Raw genomic sequence first — 23,457 nt, 5'->3', positions numbered from 1 at the left:
GACAAACACCTACAAGATCTTTATCAAGCATTCTTAAAACTACCCACCTGGGGAAGTGAGGAAACAGATTGACAGAGCAAGATGGGTGCCCGGAAATCACCTACTACAGGACAGGCCCAACAAGGAAAAACAGAACACCACGGGCCATCATGTACAGCCCCCAGCTAAAACCTCTCCAGCACATCATCAACAATCTACAACCTATCCTGGAAAATGATCCCTCACTCTCCCAGACCTTGGGAGGCAGGCTAGTCCTCGCTTACAGACAGCCCCACAACCTGAAGCAAATACTTACCAGCAACTGCACACCATACTACAGAAACACTAACCCAGGAACCAATCCCTGCAGCAAACATCATTGCCTACTCTGTCCCCATATCTACTCTAACGACACCATCAGCCACACCATCAGAGGCTCATTCACCTGCATGTCTACTAATGTTATATATGCCATCATGTGCCAGCAATGCCCCTCTGCCATGTACCTTGTCCAAACCAGATAGTCCCTGCGTAAAAGAATAAATGGACACAAATTGGACACCAGGAATGGTAACACACAAAAGCCCATAGGAGAACCCTTCAATCTTCCCGAACATTCTGTAACAGATTTGGAAGTAGCTATACTTGGAAAAAAAAATCTTCAGAAACAGACTTCAAAGAGAAACAGCAGAACTAAAATTCATTTGCAAATTTAACACCATTAATTTGGGCTTGAATAGGAACCGGGAGTGGCTGGCTCATTACAAAAGCAGCTTTGCCTCTCCTTGAATTGACACCTCCTCATCTATAATTGGGAGTGGACTACGTCCACCCTGATCGAATTGGCCCTGTCAACACTGGTTCTCCACTTGTGAGGTAACTCCCTTCTCTTCATGTATCAGTATATTTATGTCTGCATCAGTAATTTTCACTCCATGCATCTGAAGAAATGGGGTTTTTACCCACGAAAGTTTATGCTCAAATAAATCTTTTAGTCTTTAAGGTGCCACCGGACTGTTTGTTGTTTCAGCTAGACTGGGAGATCACTAACTTCTACATTTCTGCAGGCCTTCTGTCGACTACTCCTGCCCTGCCACTCCTATATAACCAGAACTTCCAGGTAATCCAGTGCAGGATCCCAACAGAACACATTAATTTTACCAAGAACTCTTGCTGGGCAGTTAGCCATGATAGCTGGACTGACTGCAGTCAGAATTCTCCCAGCAATCTTTGTTTGTGACTAGACAGAGTTTGGATCTATAATTCCTAATGCATGCCGCTCCATCAATAGAGGCTACCATGTAGACAGGCTCAGACAATTTTACCATCATGTCAATAAAATTAGATTTCATAGTGGTAGCTATACCTGGACTAGGATGCACCTTTTCAACATGACAGCTTTCACAAACACGAACAGTGAAGCAGTTGGAAATTACTGGTCTGAAAAATCTCTGCACAGACAAACCCTGAAGGGAAGGCTGGGTAGTCTGGCCATATGGGGCTATGTTTTAAGTCCCTGTTTGTCAGATATTATTGCAGGTACAATCACCCAATCACATGACTCAATAAGAAATGAATAGAGAATAAATCAATGATTCTGAATTGGTTTAGCTAATGAACTACAGTATTTTTTTAAAAGGCTTTTGAAATCCAAAGGAGAAGTGAAGGAAGGTATGGACGGTTAGGAAGGAATGAAAAGCTTGACAGACAGTTGGTAAGGGAATACTTGAAAAAAAATGCCATGTAAAAATCAGCAAATCCCAATATATATTCCAAGGTGTATAACAAAATGAATAAACGTACTGAGCCAATGGCAATTCTTTTGAAAGATCATAGTGAACCTGATGTTGAAAAGATGAGAAAAATACAGTACTTATTTTAAAAAAAGAAAAAAATTATCTTGGGTAATTACTCCACAAGTAGCCATATTGACTTCAGTGCTTAGTTATTTTTTCTTAATATTTGTTCATTAGTTCAGTAGATATTGAAGATTACCATCCAGTAAGGTTAAGGCTAAGTATTACTCAACTAAGGAAGGAGATAAGAATCTGATCTACAGAAAATATAAATTATGAGCAGACCAAAATGTTTATAAAAATAAGTAACTGCAAATTGGAAAGAATCCAGCAGAGGGCAATGAAAATGATCAGGAGGCTGGGGCACATGATTTATGAGGAGAGTTTGAGGGAACTGGGCTTCTTTAGTCTGCAGAAGAGAAGAATAAGGGGGGATTTGACTACCTGAATGAGGGTTCCAAAGAGGATGGAGCTCGGCTGTTCTCGGTGGTGGCAGATGACAGAACAAGAAGCAATGGTCTCAAGTTGCAGTGGGGGAGGTCTAGGTGGATATTAGGAAACACTGTTTCACTAGGAGGGTGGTGAAGCACTGGAAGAGGCTACTTAGGGAGGTAGTGGAATCTCCATCCTTAGAGGTTTTTAACGCCCTGTCAGGGTTCCTTCCCCATTCTGAACTCTAGGGTACAGATATAGGGACCCGTATGAAAGACCCCCTAAGCTTATTCTTACCAGCTCAGGTTAAAAACTTCCCCAAGGTACAAACTTTGCCTTGTTCTTGAACAGTATGCTGCCACCAACAAGCGTTTTAAACAAAAGAAACAGGGAAAGAGAACACTTGGAGACGTCTTCCCCCAAAATATCCCCCCAAGCCCTATACACCCTCTTTCCTGAGGAGGCTTGAGAATAATATCCTAACCAATTGGTTACAAAATGATCAAAGACCCCCCAAACCCCTGGATTTTGAAACAATGGAAAAATCAGTCAGGTTCTTAAAAGAAGGATTTTTTTTTTTAAATAAAAAAGTAAAAATCATCTCTGTAAAGTCAGGATGGAAAATACTTTACAGGGTATTCAGATTCAAAACACAGATGATTCCCCTCTGGGCAAAACCTTAAAGTTACAGAAAACAGGAATAAACCTCCCTCTTAAAATAGGGAAAATTCACATAAAACAAAAGAAACTAATCCGCCTTGCCTGGCTTACCTATACTGGTTGCAATACTGGAGACTCGGATTAGGATGGGTTGGAGAAGATGGTGTTCTGTCTGGCCTCTCTCAGTCCCAAAAGAGAACACACACATAAAAAAACCCAAAGCCTTCCCCCCAAGATTTGAAAGAATCTTGTCCCCTTATTGGTCCTTTGGGTCAGGTGCCAGCCAGGTTAGCTGAGCTTTTTAACCCTTTACAGGTAACAGGATGTTGCCTCTGGCCAGGAGGGATTTTATAGCACTGTATACAGAAAAGTGGTTACCCTTCTCTTTATATTTATGACAGGCCTGGCTTGACAAAGCCGTGGCTGGGATGATTTAGTTGGTGTTGGTCCTGCTTTGAGCAGGGGTTGGGCTAGATGACTTCCTGAGGTCTCTTCCAACCCTAATCTTCTATGATTCTATGATCATGACAGAATATTATAATCAAAACCAAAGGGAATGTGACATAAGTATGAATAAGTAATTTTTAAAGCAAGATTTTGAGTTAAGACAAAAACTAAACTAGTTAGAGCACTATTTGGAACCAGAAACAGCAATATGCTAAACTAAGGTGTCCCGTGAACTGTTGTTTCAGGGATTAGCATTCGGCCTTGCTTTATTTAAACTTCTCTATTATCAATATGGAAGATAGTGTTATCATATTAGTGACATTTTCAAACAGGGTGGATAAAAATCAATGATTTAAAAAAAAACCATCAGATTTTTTTTGAGAAAAATGCTTTTTGAGGAAAAAACTTATCTAAAGGTAGTTTTAATGAAGATACATTATAGCTCAAAGATATCTCATCATGGAATAGGGATTATAATCCCTATTATAATAGGGACCCAATCTTATGGGGTTCCAGGGGCTTCTGAATAGATTATTTAGGTTAATCTTTCTATCTACCCAATGGGACTCGGTGCTCACTCTAGAATAGGGGTTCCCAAATTTGGTTTGCGGCTTCTTTAGGGTAAGCCCCTGGCAGGCCGCAAGACACTTTGTTTACATGAACCGCAACCACCGCGAGCTGCGTGCAGCTGTACCCGTGGACACTCAGGTAAACAAAGCGTCTCGTAGCCCACCAGGGGCTCACCCTAAACAAGCCGCGAACCAAGCTTGGGAACCCCTGGTCTAGAAGATATCATCAGAGATGCTTAGTTTTGCAGTTCTCAAACTGTGGATTTGTGTCTCCAGAAATAATCTGCTTGTTAAACAGCAAAAATGTTTTAAATAAATAAATAAATATACAGAGGTGAGAAACAACAGACCTCAACCCTATTGTCCCTCTAAATTTATGTACACAGAGTCAATCCCTTACCTCTCTCTAAAACGTGCAAAGTTTCAAATAGTTCAATAAATAGAACATTGTTGGGGACGAATAGATCTGGAGAAGGAGAAGAAGTCTGAAGATAAATGTGAGAAGGGAGGGACAGGCAGTAGAAACAAAAGTGAAACTGTTTGAGCAGCATATGAGGTCTTTCCGAGCATAGCCTTCATTGATTTGAGATCTAACATACCATTCTCTCACTAGAACGGAAAACCTATAATGGCAGCAAATCATAATAGAGACCCAGTTTGGGAATATTTTAATGAGGTTCCTCTCCCTCTGAGTAAGACAGGCATGCGTGCAAAATGTAAACAGTGCAACAAAAAAAATTCAAGGCTTGGTTGGCTGAATGAAACATTATGAGAAGTGTTCCTTCTCAGGAGAAAACTGCGTTGAAGATGATGAAAGGAAGATGTCTGAACGTGCAGGATCTTCAGGTTGGTAAACTTTTTTATTTCATACTTCTTTCTTAAGGACTGCCTGTCTTCCTTCTAGACTATTCTTGAATTCTCATGTTTGAGCAAAAATATAGTTACTCTATTGTACTATCATTTTAGATGCAGTTGCAATAAAAAATAAAATGGCTGAAATAGGCAGATCATCCTTTTACAATTTCACCTTTAAAGTAATACTGAGTGTCAGTGAATACAATAAGTAATATTAAATAAGCAGAATGGTAATAATAATTAAATAACTGCATTGACATATTTTGTTTAGGAGAATCCATCCTCAACATACAGGATTCTGAAGACTATTCACCTTGAAAATCACCATCATTTTCTATAGTTTCAGATTTCAGAGTAGCAGCCATGTTAGTCTGTATCCGCAAAAAGAAAAGGAGGACTTGTGGCACCTTAGAGACTAACACATTTATTTGAGCATAAGCTTTCGTGAGCTACAGCTCACTTTTTATGCTCAAATAAATGCGTTAGTCTCTGAGGTGCCACAAGTCCTCCTTTTCTTTTTATAATTTCAGAGTTATCTGCCAATGATAGCGTTTCAGTCACATCATGTATGTCACATAGCCACAGTACATCATCTATAGCAAAAAGAAAAAAAAAATCTTCATCATCCAGAAAACCATAGATAAGTTTGTGATGAGAACCAGCAGATTACAAAAAGAGGTAATTGATGAAAAAATTGTCCGGTTTGTTTATGCAACAAACTCTCCTTTCCATATGATTGAGAACCCACACTTCATTAACATGATTCAATCATTAAGACTAGGATACAGTCCACCCAACAGAGCAGATGTCGCAGGCAAATTGCTGGATAAAGCGTATGAAAGAAATTGAGCAGTGTGCAAAAGGTCTAGAGGGTGCACTATATTAAGAACTGACCTAATCTGATGGGTTTCAGAGTAGCAGCCATGTTAGTCTGTATTCGCAAAAAGAAAAGGAGTACCTGTGGCACCTTAGAGACTAACAAATTTATTTGAGCATAAGCTTTCATGAGCTCACTTCATTGGATGCATTCAGTGGAAAATACAGTGTGTATGGTAACACCCATTGTTTCATGTTCTCTATGTATATAAATCTCCCCACTGTATTTTCCACTGAATGCATCCAATGAAATGAGCTGTAGCTCACGAAAGCTCATGCTCAAATAAATTTATTTGTCTCTGAGGTGCCACAAGCACTCCTTTTCTTTTTCCTAATCTGATGAGAGTTTGTATTCAAAATCGTGAAAAAATAGATGGCACTGTCACAGTCTAAGTTCTCAACATTTGGCTTTAGAGAAATGTTGAACACATGCTGAGAATCCTGAAGCCTATTTCTGTGGCCTTGAACAAAATGCAGGGAAAATAGCTGTTTTATTGCCGACGCTGTTGAAATTTGGAAGGAACTGAGTGAGATATTAAAAAGAGAAATATGAAATGACAGAGTTAAATTACAAGCATTAAAAAAACGAATGGGACAAGCACTATCTCCAGATCATTTTTTTGCAAATATTCTCCGTACTTGATACCATGGTCAAACCTTAACTGCTGAAGAAGAGGAGTTGGCTATGACATGGACATCCAGCAATCATCCCTCCATACTGCCAACTATAATGAAACTTCAGAGCTAAGGGTGAACCATTCAAGAAATATATGTTTGCTGATGTTTTAAAGAAAGTCACACCAGTGAACTGGAGGAAGTCACTTAAACATTTGGATTCAGAGACTGTTGAAGTGATCATTTCACTTTTAACAGCAGTAGTTTCTTCTGCCAGTGTAGAAAGAATATTTTCTTCCTTTGGACCAAATTGAGAAATCATTTGGGACCTGAAAAAGCAGGAAAGTTTGTTTTCTTTTCCAGATTATGAACAAACAGGAAAATGAAGGTGAAGACGACTGAATTAGCTGCAGAAGTCAATATTTTAATTTCTCATGTTGACCTGGGGGACAGTCGATTTAATTTTTTTAAAAAATATATTTCATTTAACTATTTAGTTAAATAATTTTAACAAAAACAAACCAGATTTTAAAAAACTTGAATGTTTAACTGAATTCAAATACTTGTTTTGTTAAAATATTATATGTTTGCTGTTGAAGAAAAAAAATCCAGAATACATAACGTTTTAGTTAAATAAAACAAAAACAATTTACAATGTCTGTCTGGAGATGTTCTCCTCCTAATACAGCATGGCAAGAAAATACTCCAAATATTAATGATTAACCTGTTAAATTGGAGATATTTATGAAGTCATTGGGAGGTGAACTATCTGCTTCAATTACCTTTGGTAAATGAAATAACCAAACAATCATTCATTTTCTGATATAGCTGTAAAACTAATCTGAAAAGTCTTCAAAATAAATGACTTTAAAAATGTCTAGTGTGTACCTTCTAAAAATGAAACCTACGTCTATCTCTGAGTTGTGAAGAATATGTATTAAGGTTATACCAACCAACAAGAATGCACTTTTATGTAGGAAACCATGATTAAATCGAGTCTTCCTGACTAGAGATTTAAATCAATTTGATTTAAACCAAATCCACCCTGTTTTCAAATGATAATAAATTTGACAGTGTTCTGATCATCATCAAGCATGAAAAATAGCATAAAAGGACAGTTTTAAGATAAGAATAAAGGTAGGGAACAAGTTGAGATTCAACAACAAAATAATGGAAAAAGCAAAATCTTGGAAAAACAAATACAGTTGGAAAGCTGTACTAATGGGAGAGGTTGTACATAGTTAAGCTTGTTTGATTGCAACTCTTATCTTGTTTAAACCATGTCAAAAATCAGTTAAAGTCTGCACGCTGTAAAAAAGACTTGTTACATTGTGGAGATTTCAAATGACATTTTTCAAATGACTGTTTGCAGTGTGAACATTGCTGAATATTTATCTTGCTGCATGTTTGAGACTACTTTTAAGTTATTTATAGCATAATTTGGGTCAGAAGCTTGGACACAACAGTTGAGTTGTCAGTTTTTTAACATATCATGACTTCATGATTATTCAGTGTTTTTACTCCCCGTGGAAAGGAAATACCCAGACAGGTGTAGACTGCTGCAAATAGTGCAATAGAACAATTGTTCTTGACTAGGTCAGGGCTTTTCAAAAAATTGGGAATTGGCTTCAAACCTTAAACCTCCATTTAATTGACTTTAGAGAAAGAAAAATGGTTCATATAACATTAAAATTGACTGTAGAGCATATCAATATATATGGAAGCATTTGTTAATCAGCAATTTTCAATAGTCTTATTTACTTTGCAAACATTCAAGCAAATATAGAAAGCAAAAAAATAATAGAAGATACAACAAATAAATCAACAGAAATAAGATGGATATTATTTGAAAATAGAACATCTGCAAATAGCTCCAAGGATTTCCATGAATATTATGATTTTAAATAGCATCTTTTACCATGAGCATATCAAAATGCTTTACAACTGTAAATAAGAAACCCTTCATTGTATATAAAAGGATGAAAGTCTTCCATTAAGTTCAAGTGACAAGACATGCTACTCAATATGCAGTAATTTCATCAGAGCCTCTTCTTGGAATTACAGCTTTATTATGTATACACAAAATATATAATTATGCACAGTGATTGCATAAATTACTGAAGCATATGAAAAGAATTCAGCCCTACTCCAAACTCGTATCGCTTCAGAAAAAAAAAAAGTTACTGATGGTCTCATTACTAGATAAAGTTAGTTTAATTCTTCAAAGGAACAGATTTCCCTTAAAACCTTGTATAACTGAAAATTTACTTAACTTGCTCCAATTTATCAGTTTTCCCTTAATGTTGCTAAAAGGTAGCACATGTAATCATGAAGATTTAAAAACAGCAACAAATACTTTTATCACATTTTTATATTTTTGCTAGCCCTTTGGTTTTAAAGAAGGAGCATATAGCTATGGAGCATTCATCAACATGTCATTTTAGAGTAATGGCTATGTTTTACCCAACAGTAACTATAGTTCATCACTTACTACTGCATTCCAGAGGTTCCCAAGCTCAGTGACACTGGGTACATATCCCACAAATGAGAAGATACAAAGGACATTCTCAAAGACTACAAATATAGTGTTAAGAGACAACTGACTTATAAGCAAAGTCTTACCCAGCTCTAGCTGTTTTGTATTCCACTTTTAGGATAGGTTTGCAAGGTTCTGGCTTCTTCCCATCTTTTAGCTGCTTTCCTAAAAATATATATATTTTTTCATATATTAAACGTCAAAAAAAAAATCTAATGTGCTGAAATCTTATAAAATTATTCTTTTAAATAAATTACAAATTAAAATATGCACACAAATTATTACATTGTCACATACTGTATTTTATACCTCAATATAATGCAAAAGTACAATTAATATTGACACTCATCATGTAAACATGGAATGTTTGTTTGGGACAGCCTTCAAAAAGCAATATGGCAGAAACCAAAAAAAGTTTTCCCCTATAATGTAGTTCTATTCTAAAAACCGATTAAAATAGACATTGGAATAAACAAAGTGAGCGGATTTGGTGACTAAAATTGCCATTTTTACATAACCTATTCCCAGAGAAGAACCACACTTATATCTTGATTTCCTACAAAATAGCAATGCAAACTATTTTATTTATTTAAACATTCAATATACCTTTCATTAGGCTACTAGTTTGGTAATGGGCATATTTGCTTTAAAATTCTAGAATTGCATAGCACAATTTTGATTTTCCAAGAATTCACACAGTGTGTGCAATTATACACACAGATACTCGCTTATCCACAGAAATATTTTAAACAATACATGGACGCAACATTAAGTACAACGCAAACTTTACGTTCATTCATCTGTGTAGCAATTTCCAAGAAATGCACTCGAGATGTTTCTGCAGACTTAGGAAGGCACTGATTTACATTATTCACATTCAGAAGTTTATTTTCATATGGGCTTGAGACTTTTTTTTTTTTGTAAACAGCTTGGATTTTGCAGAAGTTATCATCATACACCTAGGAAAAAACTCCTTTTGCTAGGGGAGTAGTTTTTAAGCTCTGGAATTAAATAAAACAAGATTTTATAGAAATGTTTAATGACATATTTCCAGTGTAAGAACTGCCAGACCCTGTGTGTATTCATTCTTTTCTTACCATGTGGAGTGATTGTCTGAAGTGGCTTGGCAGGGGATTTTATATTCCATATGGTCAAGGTGCCATCTGAATGGCTACAAATGAACTGTTTTCCTTCATGGTGCCAAGCAACAGAGTGAATAGCCTGTGTAAAGAAATAAAAGGAAGAATTTAGAGTTTTCAGCAGAAAACCAGCAACTTAGGGCATGTCTACATTACAAAATTAAGTTGACTTAAATTAGGTCGACCTACAGCCATTGCAGTAATTAAATTGGCTGTTCATGTCCACACTACACTCTTTCTGCCAGTGATGCATGTCCTCACCAGGAGCATTTGCACTGACTTAAGTAGGACATTATGGGGGGCTGACAAAAATAGCAATAGGCAATGTAAGCAACACAGTGTCTACCTGGACACTGCATCAACCTAACTACATCAACCTAAGCGCTACACCTCCCGTGGAGATGGTTATTAGGTCAGCATAGTGGGTAACTTATATTGACGGGAGCTACATTGTAGTGTAGATGCTGACAGAGTTAGGTTGACATAAACTGCCTTATGTCAACCTAACTCTAAAGTGTACACCAAGCCGTAGTGTGGTCTCAATTCCCCCCTTCTTAAAGAAGATCACACAATCACCAAATTTTAGTGTTAAAGTACTAAGCCATGAAATACCAAAACAAATATGAATTATCCATGTTTAATTTTTCTGTTACAATTCAGTATTTCTTTGAGCCGTTTCTCCTTTTAATAGATTACAACATTGTTTATAAAAAGAAAAGGAGTACTTGTGGCACCTTAGAGACTAAAATTTGAGCATAAGCTTTCGTGAGCTACGTCAGATGCATCCGATGAAGTGAGCTGTAGCTCACGAAAGCTTATGCTCAAATAAATTTGTTAGTCTCTAAGGTGCCACAAGTACTCCTTTTCTTTTTGCAAATACAGACTAACACGGCTGCTACTCTGAAACTTAACATTGTTTATATGTCAAAAAGTTTTGATAAGAAAAAATATTATCTTTATGCAGTATTAGTGTTTGCATAAAATTAAAGAAAATTCTATTCTACAATAATAAGTCTGAAGAGACTCAATCTCCCTTTTCAAGTAAACATTTGGCAGATAATGCCTGGTACTGTTACAAGCTGTATTTTTTGAACATTAACACCTGTGCAACAGTTTCTATTAGATATATTCAAATCACACATTACAAGGCAATTTTTTAAATATAGTTTTCAGAAACTTATTGGTTACTTAGATGATAATGAGACCTTCAGCTATTGAAGGGTGTGTATCAAATGGTTATTAGATATGGAGTTAGGCACACCAGTATACTAGAGTTGTATCAAACCTTGAGAAAAGGCAGTTTTACATTCCTTTAAAATAATTCAACACATTCTGAAAAATTTACACCCAGTATTTTTCTCTTTACAGGCTATGCTAGTCTGTATTATACCGCCTCGTATTATACGGTTATACAATCCACAATCTTTGAAGTTTGAGCAACAAAATCAAGAGCCTAAAATTATTTGTGGAATAACCTTTTAGGATCTAAGTGTGATCAAACTGCTAGCGTGTTTGGATACTGCTTATTACTCGATATTGCCAGGCCAATTAGAATTATAACATACAGTCACACTTCTGGCTCCTAGTGGTCAATTAACATCATAAAGAGCTTCACTGGAACAACAAAACTGCAAACAGCATAAAACCTAGTTAACTGAAAACTGGGAATTGCCCTGATGTACCAGACCAACATTCATCACCACCTGGGTCACTATATACATCATTCTGGACTGCTAATGCCATTTTTATACTAGCATTGTTAGTCCAAATCTTTTGTAACAGAAATGAAAATCTGAAGTGACATTTATGACAGAGGATCAGCTGCAGTCTAAACAGACTATAGCAAAATTCTTTATGGCTGCTTTGATGTTAAAAAAATATACTAAAATTATATGCATCTGATGAAGTGAGCTATAGCTCACGAAAGCTTATGCTCAAATAAATTTGTTAGTCTCTAAGGTGCCACAAGTACTCCTTTTCTTTTTTGCGAATACAGACTAACACGGCTGCTACTCTGAAACATACTAAAATTATAAACTCACCAACACACTTGCACAACACAAAAAAATGTATAGCTCTTCAGTTGATTTATATCACAATTCTCTAGCAGGCTTTAAAACTTCAGTGCGTTTCCAGCGGGGTTTTAGAAAGTTGGAGTATTTTTGGTAAGAAAATTGTGAGTAGGTTTCTGTCATAACCATACAGCTAAGGGTAGCCTAGAATTCCTCCTTACCCGTAAGGGGTTAAGAAGCTCAGATAACCGGGTTAGCACCTGACCAACAGGACCTATGGGGAAAGAAGATACTTTCAAATCTTAGAGGGCGAGGGGGAAGGAGAAGGTATTTCTTGTGCTCTTTGTTTGTGTGTGTTCTCTCTCTTGGGACTGAGAGAGGCCAGACAGAAATCCATCTTCTCCAACCCATTCCAATCCAAGTCTCCACTATTGCAACCAGTATAGGTAAGCCAGGCAAGGCAGATTAGTTTATCTTTGTTTTTTCTTGTGAATTTTCCCTGTGCTAAGAGGGAGGTTTATTCCTGTTTTCTGTAACTTTAAGGTTTTGCCCAGAGGGAAATCCTCTGTGTTTTGAATCTGAATACCCTGTAAAGTATTTTCCATCCTGATTTTACAGAGATGATTTTTACCTTTTTTTTTAGTTTTTTTTTTTTAAATAAAATCCTTCTTTTAAGAACCTGACTGATTTTTCCATTTTCCAAGACCCGGGGGTTTGGGTCTTTGATCATTTTGTAACCAATTGGTTAGGATATTATTCTCAAGCCTCCCCAGGAAAGGGGGGGGGGTAAGGGTTTGGGGGACTGCTGGGGGAAGAGGAACTCCAAGTGGTCCTTTTCCTAGTTCTTTGTTAAATTACTTGGTGGTGGCAGCATTACTTAAACCCAAGGTATGAGGGAGAATTTGTGCCTGGAGAGTTTTTAACCTAAGCTGGTAGAAATAAGCTTATGCTTATTTCTTTCATGAGGGTCCCCACATCTGTACCCTAGAGTTCAGAGTGGGGAGGGAACCCTGACAATTTCAACCTATTTTATATTTTTAAAGGCACCAGTCACCATAGCATCTAGGCATAAGTTGCAGTTATACATTAGAGGCCTTTTCAGTGGAATATGATGTTATTTAGTCTACAGCTGTAACGTATTGGAAATTTTGCAACTGCAAAACTTAGTCCAGTGGCATGCAACACATGGCACCTGAATGGTGACCATACTTTGTAAAGCAAATGTATATTTAATTATGAATTAAAAATGTGTTTCCTGAGTCAAGCACCACAACTTTTAAAATTAAGGGTTTGAATCAATCCTACTGTGGTAGGTGAAGAGAGAGGGTGCAACCTCCCCAACTGCCTCCCACTACTCCTTCGATAGCCTCACCTGGTAACTCTGCTATGAGCCAGAAGCAGGCTGAGCAAACCCACCCAATTCCCTAGACCTGAGAGCCTGAGCTGCAGTCCAAGTTCCAATGTCCACACTATGGGTATTTTTAGTGTGCTAGCTTGAACCCCTGGGCTTGGAGGCTCACTCTCCACTGTAGTGTAAACATACTCTAACTGGCTTTGCATGTGCCTAGGGAGCACCTACAAAAGGACGGCTTCCTTCACACAGCCACCCGGGGAAGAGCAGGAGAAGCTGATAACCAACCACCAGATACAGTCACCTGATTTTCTGTCTCAAACCAGGTTAAAGCCTGCTTTAACTTCAGCCTGTTAGTGAAAGTTCACTAGGAACTAAATGCCAGCTGGGGATAGCTAGACAGATGACTACAGACAGACAGTTCAGCCACTCCCCAACCACCACCACTGAAGCATTTCTATGCATCAAAAGCTGCATGGGGGAAGACACAGAAGCCAGCTACACTGGTTTCAGATAGAGAACAACTATGTACTATAGACAGGCACTAAAGCAAATTCATGATGAAACTGGGATATTACCTTTAGTAGAAACTTGGGATGTAGGTGCAGGGAGACTTTGTCCTTATGGAACATGGTGAAAAGGGTGTCTGCCATCATGGCCCCAAGTTCACCCACCCTTGGAAAGAGTTGAGGAGACAGAGATCCAGGACTAGTCTCCATCTGCCCTTCTTCTTGGATACCAGGAAATAAGTTGAATAGAACCCTTTGCCTTGATAGTTCAGAGGAACATACTCTATCGCTCCCTTTGTGGTAAGGGCAAGGATGTCAGAGTGGTCCCTGAAGGAGGATTGAGGAGGGGGATGTGGATGAGGTAGTGTGATGAACTTGATTGTATATTCATAGCAGATGACATCCAGGACCCACTTGTCCATTATTTTGCTCTCTAAGCTGGCTTTAAAAAAAAAAAAAAAAAAAAAAAAAAAAAAAAAAAAAGAGTTCTAGATAGTCCCTGAAGGGACAGTAGGAACAGTGGTTGACTGCTCTCTAGTGGCACTCAGAAATAGTTTTGAGAGGTTTGAACATGTGATGACAAAGGCTGCGAAGGAGGGCAAGGAGGGAAGGACCGTTGGGTCTTTTAGTGCTTGTGAGGTGGTTCACATGGTCTTTGGTGGAAGAACTGAGGAGTCCTGAACTGTTGTGTAGGTGGCAGGTGGTAAAATTTCCACTTGGGTGCAGCTGTATAGGTAATCAGAATTCCAAGTGTGGCTCTGGAATCCTTGAGGGAGTGGAGGGAATCATCTATCTTCTGATTAATCAGGTGCAACTCATCAAATAGGAGGTCCTCTATGGTATTTTGCACCTCCCTGGGGAAACTGGATGAGTGAAGCCACGATTCCCTCTGTGTGACAATATCTGTAGCCATAAAATGTGAAGACGTATCCACCGTATCTACAGCAGACTGAAGTGCTGTCCTTGCCAACAGCTTACCCTCCTCCAGGATAAACTGGAAACAGGATCCATCTTGGCAGCAGTTTTTTCAGTAAAGTTCCCCAATTCGCCATAGTTAATAAAGCCGTGTTTATTTTAATTTTATTTACAAGGCTTGGTAGTTCAAAATTGGAGATTAGCCGACGAGAAGACCTTGTGTCCCAGCAGGTCTATGCATTTGCCCTCCTTATGTGCGGAGGGAGTGCAGATGATGCTATCTGAACCATTCCGTTGCTGCTTGCACCACCAAGGAATTGGGTGGGGGTGTGAGGAAAGAAACTCACACCTCTTAGCCGGTATGTAGTACCTCTTCTCTGCCCCCTTGGGGGTAGATATGCAAGTGGCATGGGTATGGCAAACTGCTACAAACCAGTTATGGAAGATGAACCATCTAGTCCGAGTCACTGTTTGAGCTGCTTGGAGATGGGCATAGTTGATCAATAGAGCAACCCTGCTCAATATCAAGGAACGAAGGATGCCCAGGAGCTGATGCTGTTTATCTTGTACTTCCTCCAGTGGAACATGAAGGTTGTCTGCCATCCTTTGCAGAAGTTTTTGGAACTGCCGAAAGTCATCTGCAGATGAAAGGGAAGCCAAAGTCACTGCAGCATCTGGAGAGGACATCCTTTATTCCTCACTACCTCTACCGATCAATGATGCCATTCTCCAACCAGCTCAAACAGTGACTCAGACTGAGTAGTTCATCCTCTATAACTGGTTCGGAGCACCTGTTCGAGGACACCCTAAGCGGGGATAGTGGCAAAGTCTCCCTTGCTGAATGGGGGGGTTCCGAGGGTGGGTAGTGAGGCCAGGATCCCCAATAGGGCCAGTAGGACGGATCCAGCAGATGCTGTAGAGGGCTCCATGGTATGGGAAATCAGTGACTTCCCTGCTGCTGGACAGGAGGGTACTCTGGTGGTCCCTTTGGATACCCAAAGCAGCAGTAGGGAATAGGCAGCCCTTATACTCCCTTGGAATCCTCAGATAATTCAGATTACAGTTCCAGTGGCTGTACCATCGGAGCCGGTGGGAATGTGTAAATCATAGGATGAGTTGAAGTATGACTTCACTGTGGTAGGTCCTGGATAGGCAATCAGATCTTCCTAGATGTGGATGGCAGAAGAAGGCACGGAGATCTCAGTTCTCCTAAGCTTAACTGTTCACATGACTCCAGTGATTTCTCTAATCTGCCTGGCATTAATGGTACTTGTTCCATAGCCAGAACCGGCACCAGAATGGAAGACTGCCCCAGAACTAATGGATCCCTTGGTTTAAGGGAGGCAGACATTGATGGTGTGTGCAGCTCTATACTGGAGGATTCACTGGTCTGCATGGTTTCTTGTCATGCTTGTGCATCCGTGGCTGGAACTTGCGGAAGGTGCATTGTCCTTCTTCGGCTTGGAGGAAGACTTACTACCATGTTTATGCACATGCAATGGAACCAATAAACGGATTCCCCCAAAGTCTCAGTTCTACTGAAACAATTATTAAAAGCTAAAACTACATAAAAAACAGTAAAGACTAGAAGAAAAACGAACTATATAAAATTCTAAACATTTTTCCAAGTGCATCAGAGACGGAAGACACTAGTAGTTCCAACTCTGATCATGCGGCAGCGACAAGGAACTGGAGATGCTGTCAGCCCATCCCATTATCACCTTGAATGAACCATGAGGTGAAGCAAGGGCACATGTGCGGACCAACAGACACTACTACTTTCAAATTCACTGGCTGTGGACACATGAAATACAACAGGGACCATCACTCGTAGTTATCTACTAGGGACAAACAGTTTTAAGGCAGCAGATCTGGCGAATCTGCACCCAGGAGTCCTAAAAGAGCTGGCTCAGTAGATCTCTATTGATGTTCATTTTTAACAAGTCTTGGCAACTGGAGAAATTAGAGAAGACTGTAGGAAAAGGGCAAACAGGATAACTCAGGCAACACTGGTTAGCCTGACATCAATCCTGGGGAAAATACAAGGAAAACTTGATATGGGATTCAACTGATAAAGAATGAAAGGATAGGAATATAATACTACTAGTAAACATGTTTTTATAGAAAAAAGTCTTTTCAAACAAACCTGATTTTATTCTTTGATAAGATTACAAGTTTGGATGACCAAGATAACGCCATATATGTGATCCAAAAGTCTAAGTGTAAGGCATTGACTTTATACCATGTGACATTCTGATAAAAAATTAGCAGACAAATTGATTAAGAACTGACTAACTGAAAGCTCAGAAAGTAGTCATCAGTAGGGAACCATAATCAAATGGAGATGTTTCTAGTGGGGTTCTAAAGTACTAAACCCGATGCTGTTCAACATTTTTATCCATAATCTGGAAGTAAATATAAACTCATTGCTGATAAGATTTGCATATGTCACAGAATTGGCAGATGATAAATAATTATGAGAACAGGGCAGTCATGCAGAGCACTCGGAATACCTTGTTAAGCTGGGCCCATGCAAACAAAATATGTTTTACTATATACAAATGCAAAATTATACATCTAGGAACAAGAAATGCAAGCCATATCTACAAAATGGGAGAGTATATCCTGAAAGCAGCAACTAGGAAAAGGATTAAGGTGTCAGTGGACAAGCAACTCAACATGAACTCCAAGTGTGATGCTAAAAGGGCTAATGCAATGCTTGGATGTATAAGTAGGGGAGAAGTAAGTATAAGGCACTTGTGAGATAGACAAATTGCATACAAATTCTGGTGTCCACAATTTAAAAAGGATGGGAGTTTGAGTTCTATTGTGGCTCTCTTCCAATCTGTTTAGTTTACTGAAAAGAAGAATCAGAGGTAACTTGATTACAGCATAAGTATATTCAGGAGGACAAAAAACAGGTATTAAAGTGCTCTTTAATTTAGTGGAAAAAGGCATAACAAGAACCAATGGCTGGAAGCTGAAGCCAGATAAATTCAAATTGGACATAAAATATACATTTTATGATTGTGTAACCGTTTGCACAAACTACCAAGGGGAATGGTAGATGTTCCATCTCTTGATGTCTTCAAATCAAGACTGGATGGCCTTCTGGAAGATATGTTTTAGCCAAATACAAGTTATTGGGCTCCATACAAGGTAACTAGGTAAAATTTAAGGGTCGGTGATAGACACGTTAGAGTAGTTGACCTAGTGGTCCCTTCTGGCTTTGAACTCTATGCATGTTAATTTAGATTGCCAAGTCACCCACTTAAGAAGTTAGAAAATGCCACATTTACGGTGGGCAGTGCAATCTTAATTCTGATCCCTTGTGTATGTGCAGTATGAAACAACCTTTAATTACAGGAGCATGTACTATTTCTCCCCCTCCACCAGTTTCCCCAAGCTCATGACTCATTCTGTGCACAGAATGGCCTCACAAAAGAGAGAGAGAGTTAAGATGGCAGGGTGACTAAATCTGGCACTCACTTTTGAATGCTTCAATTTGCAATCTAAATAATCGTCTTTATGAATTTTTGTAAGTAATATTATATATATATATAAATTTTTAAAACAGCATGTAGAAATGTCATTCGCTATCTTTATAAATGAACATTTTTCAGTAGAAGCTCCTATTTTACCCATACCTGCTCTTACCAAAGAGTGATCCACTTTGATTCTGTACAACAGAGTATCATAGAATCTCAGGGTTGGAAGGGACCTCAGGAGGTCATCTAGTCCAACCCCCTGCTCAAAGCAGCACCTATCCCCACCTAAATAGAGTAGGACCAATCCCCAACTAAATAGAGTAGGGTACTAATTCTTATATGAATGTGTAAGAAAGCAGAAAACTCAAATCTGTTTTAAGGCAAGGCTCACACTATTATTTTGGGAGAAAAACTGGGGACTGAACAAAATTAAAATAGTATGATTAAAGTTATTCTGTTTCAACAAGTATTCATGAATCAATTTTGATATAAACACAGCCCAGCATTGGGCATTAGGTGGAAACAGACTCCGAGTAGCTTTGTGCTTCAGAAAGGTTCTCTTTCCTTCCCCATTTCTCTCTCTCTCTCCTCTCTCTCTCTCTACCTCATATCCATCCTGTCCTCTTTTCTTCATTTCACCATCTCCATTCTTGCCCTGATGCCAGTTCCTTAGCTTCCTTCTCACCTCCTCTCTCAGCTAGGAGTTTGCCACCCTATATTTCCCTCTGTTCTTCCGCAATATTTCAGGCCACAAACTTCTGTCCCCATTCTACAAGATCCCTCTCATCTCTTCACATCCCACAGAAACTAGCCTCACCCCTTTCTATTTGACCTTGATGATTAACTCTTCTGTGCAATTAAGTAGCACTTACAACACTACTGGGAAGATCTGGTTTAGGAAATTTAGCCTTTTTAAAATTAGCAATGCTTGCCTTAGCCTGTTTTTAGAGTGCTGTTCAGACTTCACAAATCAAAGACACTTGCCAGGTATGGTCTAGAGAATACTTAGTCCTGCCTTAATTCAAGGAACTGGACTAGAAGACCTCTTGAGGTCCCTTCCAGTCCTACATTTCTATAATTCTATGTATATGAGAACCCTTCTCCCCATATGGTGTAAAATAGTATTTTCTGCTGTTCCTGGGTGGTAAAGAGCATTGTTTCCCTATTTCTATGATCTTGCAAGAATGTATAAACTGAGCACAGCTTGGGAACTAGTTCAAAAGAGTGAACCCAGAGCCCTTTCCCTTCACTAATTTTCTAAAGTAGTATGAGAAGGAAAGAGAAATGCCATGATGAGGAAGAGAGATGGGATGGAATAACACCATTAATTCCTATTGATAAAAATGTAAACAGTATCTGAAAGCATTTAAAATCCAATAGTATCCTGTCGACGTATTTCTAATGCACCACTCAATGTGACATCTAGGTACCAAGTGCATAATAAAGAATTGTACAACAAATTGATAACACTGTCCCATACTCTAATCTTCCATTGTCTTTGGTAGAAATAGATTACTTCTTAGCTCATTTTGTATGGCTAACTTACAGGCATTTCTGACCTTTCTAAAAATACCATTTTCATTATTATGTACATATGAGAGAATGGCAGGGGGAAAGGTTCCTATCTGTATCCATTCTTTTGTCATAAATAAATTGCTTGGTAGCTACTTTGTTGACTAAATGGCAACCTCTTCGGCTATTTTGGTATATCCTCTATAAAGCTCAGGGATAAGCTCTGATGTTTACCCACTTATCAGAAGACTGAGCCTAAAAATAGTAATAAAGTTTAGTTTAAAACAGAGCAGGCAAAATATTTTTTCATTTAAAACCTGACAATTTTAAAATGACAAAGTTACAACATTTCCAAACATTTATTTAAAAAGCAGTTAAAAAATCATGCAGTAATGTCTTTGTTTTATTGTTTTTCATGTACACAAAACAGCAGAAAATGAATGTTTACAGCATAAAATTAATTCTTTTTTAATTGTGAATAAGGCATGAAAATGCTTTTTAATTACAATAGCTATATTTGAACTTCAGAGCCTTAAATACAAAGAAACTCACAAAGGAGACACAAAGAAAGCTCTCATTTTCCATTCTATCATTTCACTGTGCATAAACATCTTGCAAGACAATGATAAAAAAATTGCACAGGATGGTTTGATAGGCATTATAAATAACTACTCTAAAAAGGTTTCAGAGTAGCAGCTCTAAAAAGTTAATTTATAACCACAGGTCTCTAACATTATAGCTATCACATTCCAAACAAACTGTTTTTTCCCTAGCTCTGTTAAATATGAATGCTAGATTTTATATTCTTTCAGATGATTCTCTGTCAAAGAAACGATGGATCATGCACTATTCTGACTATAAAGCATACTACAATTTTAAAATCCAACTTGTCTTGCATGAAGGGAGCAGTTTTTTTAAACACACATTGAGTGTCATTCTACAGACTTCATTGCAAAGAAAAGAAATTCCCTGGAAAACAGGTTTAATTCAAGGTGTCCATGACTGTAGTTAAAATGTAAAAAGATTTTACATCTTGCAAAGATTGGAAGATTTCATGCATCTTTGCTGTTAAAAATGAAAAGAATCCATAAAATCTTATTTCATTTCAGCCTGCAGAAACCTGCGCAATCATCGTCACTGCCTCCAAAATAAAAACTGGAATAACTGACTTAACATCCCCTAAACAATTTTGCTCAATGATTACTTTCAAATTATTAGGACAAACTTAGTGTTCTAAATGCTAAGTATTCTGTTCTCTACTTCTCACTGTCGATTGGAATGCTTAAGCCTTGTCTACACTACACAGTTTTGGCTGCAAAAGGCAGCTTTTGCTGACAAAACAGTGTAGGTGTACACACTACAGAAGTAACTTTTGGTGGTCAAACTCTGCTGTTTAGCCAACAAAATAAAAACACCTCAATGAGGGGCATAAAGCTTTTGGTGGCAAAGTTAAAGCAACAAAACGTCGTTGTAGACATTTCCATTTGTTTTATTGCCAGAACTGGTATCCCCCACTATCCCACGATGCCCACCGTGACCGCTCTGCTCACTGTTTTGAACTCAACTGTCCTGCAGGCATGCACCGCTCCCCTTTCAAAGCTCTGGGGAGTTCTGACAGCTGAGAATCTGGCAGCAAAGAGCAAATCAAAGTGGAATCCTCCTGCTCTTCCCCGCACTAGAAACAGCAGCAGGCAGGCGGCGGCGGCGGCTGCTGCTGTGGGGGTGGGTGGGACAGGGAGGACTGCTGTGCTGTGCAGAGCCAGGAAGGGAGGCGTTGGCTGATGAACTCGGCTGCCCTGCATTTAACTATGTAGGCATGAGTCCCTCTCCTTTCAAAGCTCTGGGAAGCTTTGACATTCCTTAGCGTGGAGAGTTCACAGAGCTGCTGAGGATGCCGCTCCCAGAAATTGAGGAGGCTGTGGGAGATCTCAGAGGGAATCAAAACAAAACTACTGGCAGGCAGAGCAGGCTGCTGCTGCTGCACAGGGAGAGGAGGGGGAGACTGCTGAGCCGTACAGGAGGGAATGTCTTCACATTGTTTCTGTCTCTAGTCCCCCGCCCCCACACACTCCCTACTCCCCTGACCCCATACACTCCCTGCCTCCCTCCACCCAACTTCAGTTGAAAAGCAGCTGACAATCTATTCGGATGCTCATGGAATGATGGGATTGAGAAACCTGAATCATGTGACTGTACCTGCTCCATGAGACATTGCAAACCCTTCCCAAACACAGTTGCACAGTGGGATAGCTACTCACAGTGCACTGCTTTGTGTTGATGCAAGAGCTGCTAGTGTGGATTCACTCTGCTGATATCAGGAGCATAGTGTGGACATGCAACAGCAGTTTAATTAAAGCAGCATAACTTTTCAACAAAACTCTGTAGCATAGACAAAGCCTTAGTCACTCTTTCAAAGTTTAAAGTACAGTAAACTGCAATATTCTTACAGTTATTGCACAGGTCTGAGAGTCATGATAGAGGATTCTATTCCCTCCTTGAATGCAGCTCTTCCGGTGTCACATCTCAGTTTCAGTTTCCTGATATATAAATAGTGAATAACATTACCTAGTTGCTACATGGGGTCAAGGAAGCCTAATTCAATAATATTTATGAAACTCAGACTCAGGTGGAAGGTGCTTTGGAAGTGCAAAGCATTATCATTCAAAGACTATTTTCATCAAGTGAATGCAGAGTTCATGGAAAAAGTGTCATATATTCAGCATTAGAAACTGAAATACAGCCCAAGACTGTATTTAGAAGCAAGATTTTCCAGGAATTGACTCAATTATGAATTACTATCTAGAGCTGAGGGGATAATAATGATCTCTAAGAGAAAGGCTAATTTAGTCCACTCTCCTTCAGGGTCCATAGGTTATCTGCCGATAATGTTAACAATACACTTAGTGTTATTCAAGGTCTAGCACCCACTGGTATTCACTAACCTTTGGCTGTAGGCCAAATTCCAGTCTTGGGGCATAGCTGAGGGCCACGTTAGTGACATCACTCAGCCAAAATAGGTTTCTGCCTCCTTAATGTGCTGGAGACACTTGTCATAAGACGGCCTAAAAAAGGAAAATATTCTCTGTCTTTTACAGTACGCTCCCTTAAAACAGAGGTTATGCTCCTCATATCCATTATTGGCGCTCTTATGGGTGCTTGGGCAGTGTCTCAGCATATAATACAACTTCAAAAGCAGGTCTCTGTCTGGAAACCAGTCATTCATCTTTAAGTGCAGAGTCAAAGTGAAATACTGATATGCTATCACTGCAACCACAACTGCTCCAAAATGGGTATAAGCGGGATAGCAACTATTCTAATGGAGTTTTAAGAAAAAGAGAGGATGAATATTGCTGTTTTGGTGGAAGACAGGTGGACTGCAAAAAAACAAAAGAGACCCAAAGAACCATGCTCCCATAGTTCCTCATGTCTACTACTGAGCTGTAGTCTGCATTTCTTTGACAGAATAGGTATTCTGACTAAAGATTGCTCATATAGACTCCAATTTAGCAAAGTACATAAACATGTGATTAACTAAGTACATGTTGAATTGTGGCCATACAGGATCATACCTGTAGTCACCCCATTCCCATTTTAAATTTCTTACTCCCCTCCTCCTATTTCTTTGAAGGCTTTTGCAGACATATAAAGAGATCCACCAGATGGAGAATATGCAGATACATTCTTAAGGCTGCAAGCCTGTCTCCCAAGTACATGGTGCATACTGACATCTTAGCAACAAAAAAGGTAGTGATCAACAAAAATAACT

The 23,457-nt window shown here is 38.9% G+C and overlaps 1 protein-coding gene across 13 annotated transcripts in view; it reads right to left on the bottom strand.

The window, feature by feature from the left end:
• Positions 1–23,457, bottom strand: part of STXBP5 (syntaxin binding protein 5) — a 180,108-nt gene that overhangs the window by 89,001 nt on the left and 67,650 nt on the right. For all 13 annotated transcript variants that reach the window (XR_006280024.1, XM_043511155.1, XM_043511154.1 and 10 more), the window contains 2 exons: positions 9,863–9,986; positions 8,852–8,930 (listed from right to left, as the gene is read on the bottom strand). Coding sequence is in view for 12 of the 13 variants with exons in the window: in XM_043511155.1 (XP_043367090.1) it covers positions 8,852–8,930; positions 9,863–9,986 (203 nt within the window). In the remaining variant the exon portion in view is untranslated. The remainder of the gene's footprint in view (positions 1–8,851; positions 8,931–9,862; positions 9,987–23,457) is intronic.

Source organism: Dermochelys coriacea, chromosome 3 (assembly GCF_009764565.3).
Source record: "Dermochelys coriacea isolate rDerCor1 chromosome 3, rDerCor1.pri.v4, whole genome shotgun sequence".
NCBI classification, from domain to species: domain Eukaryota; kingdom Metazoa; phylum Chordata; order Testudines; family Dermochelyidae; genus Dermochelys; species Dermochelys coriacea.
The sequence above is the reverse complement of the archived record's forward strand: the minus strand, read 5'-3'. Positions and strand labels throughout refer to the sequence as shown.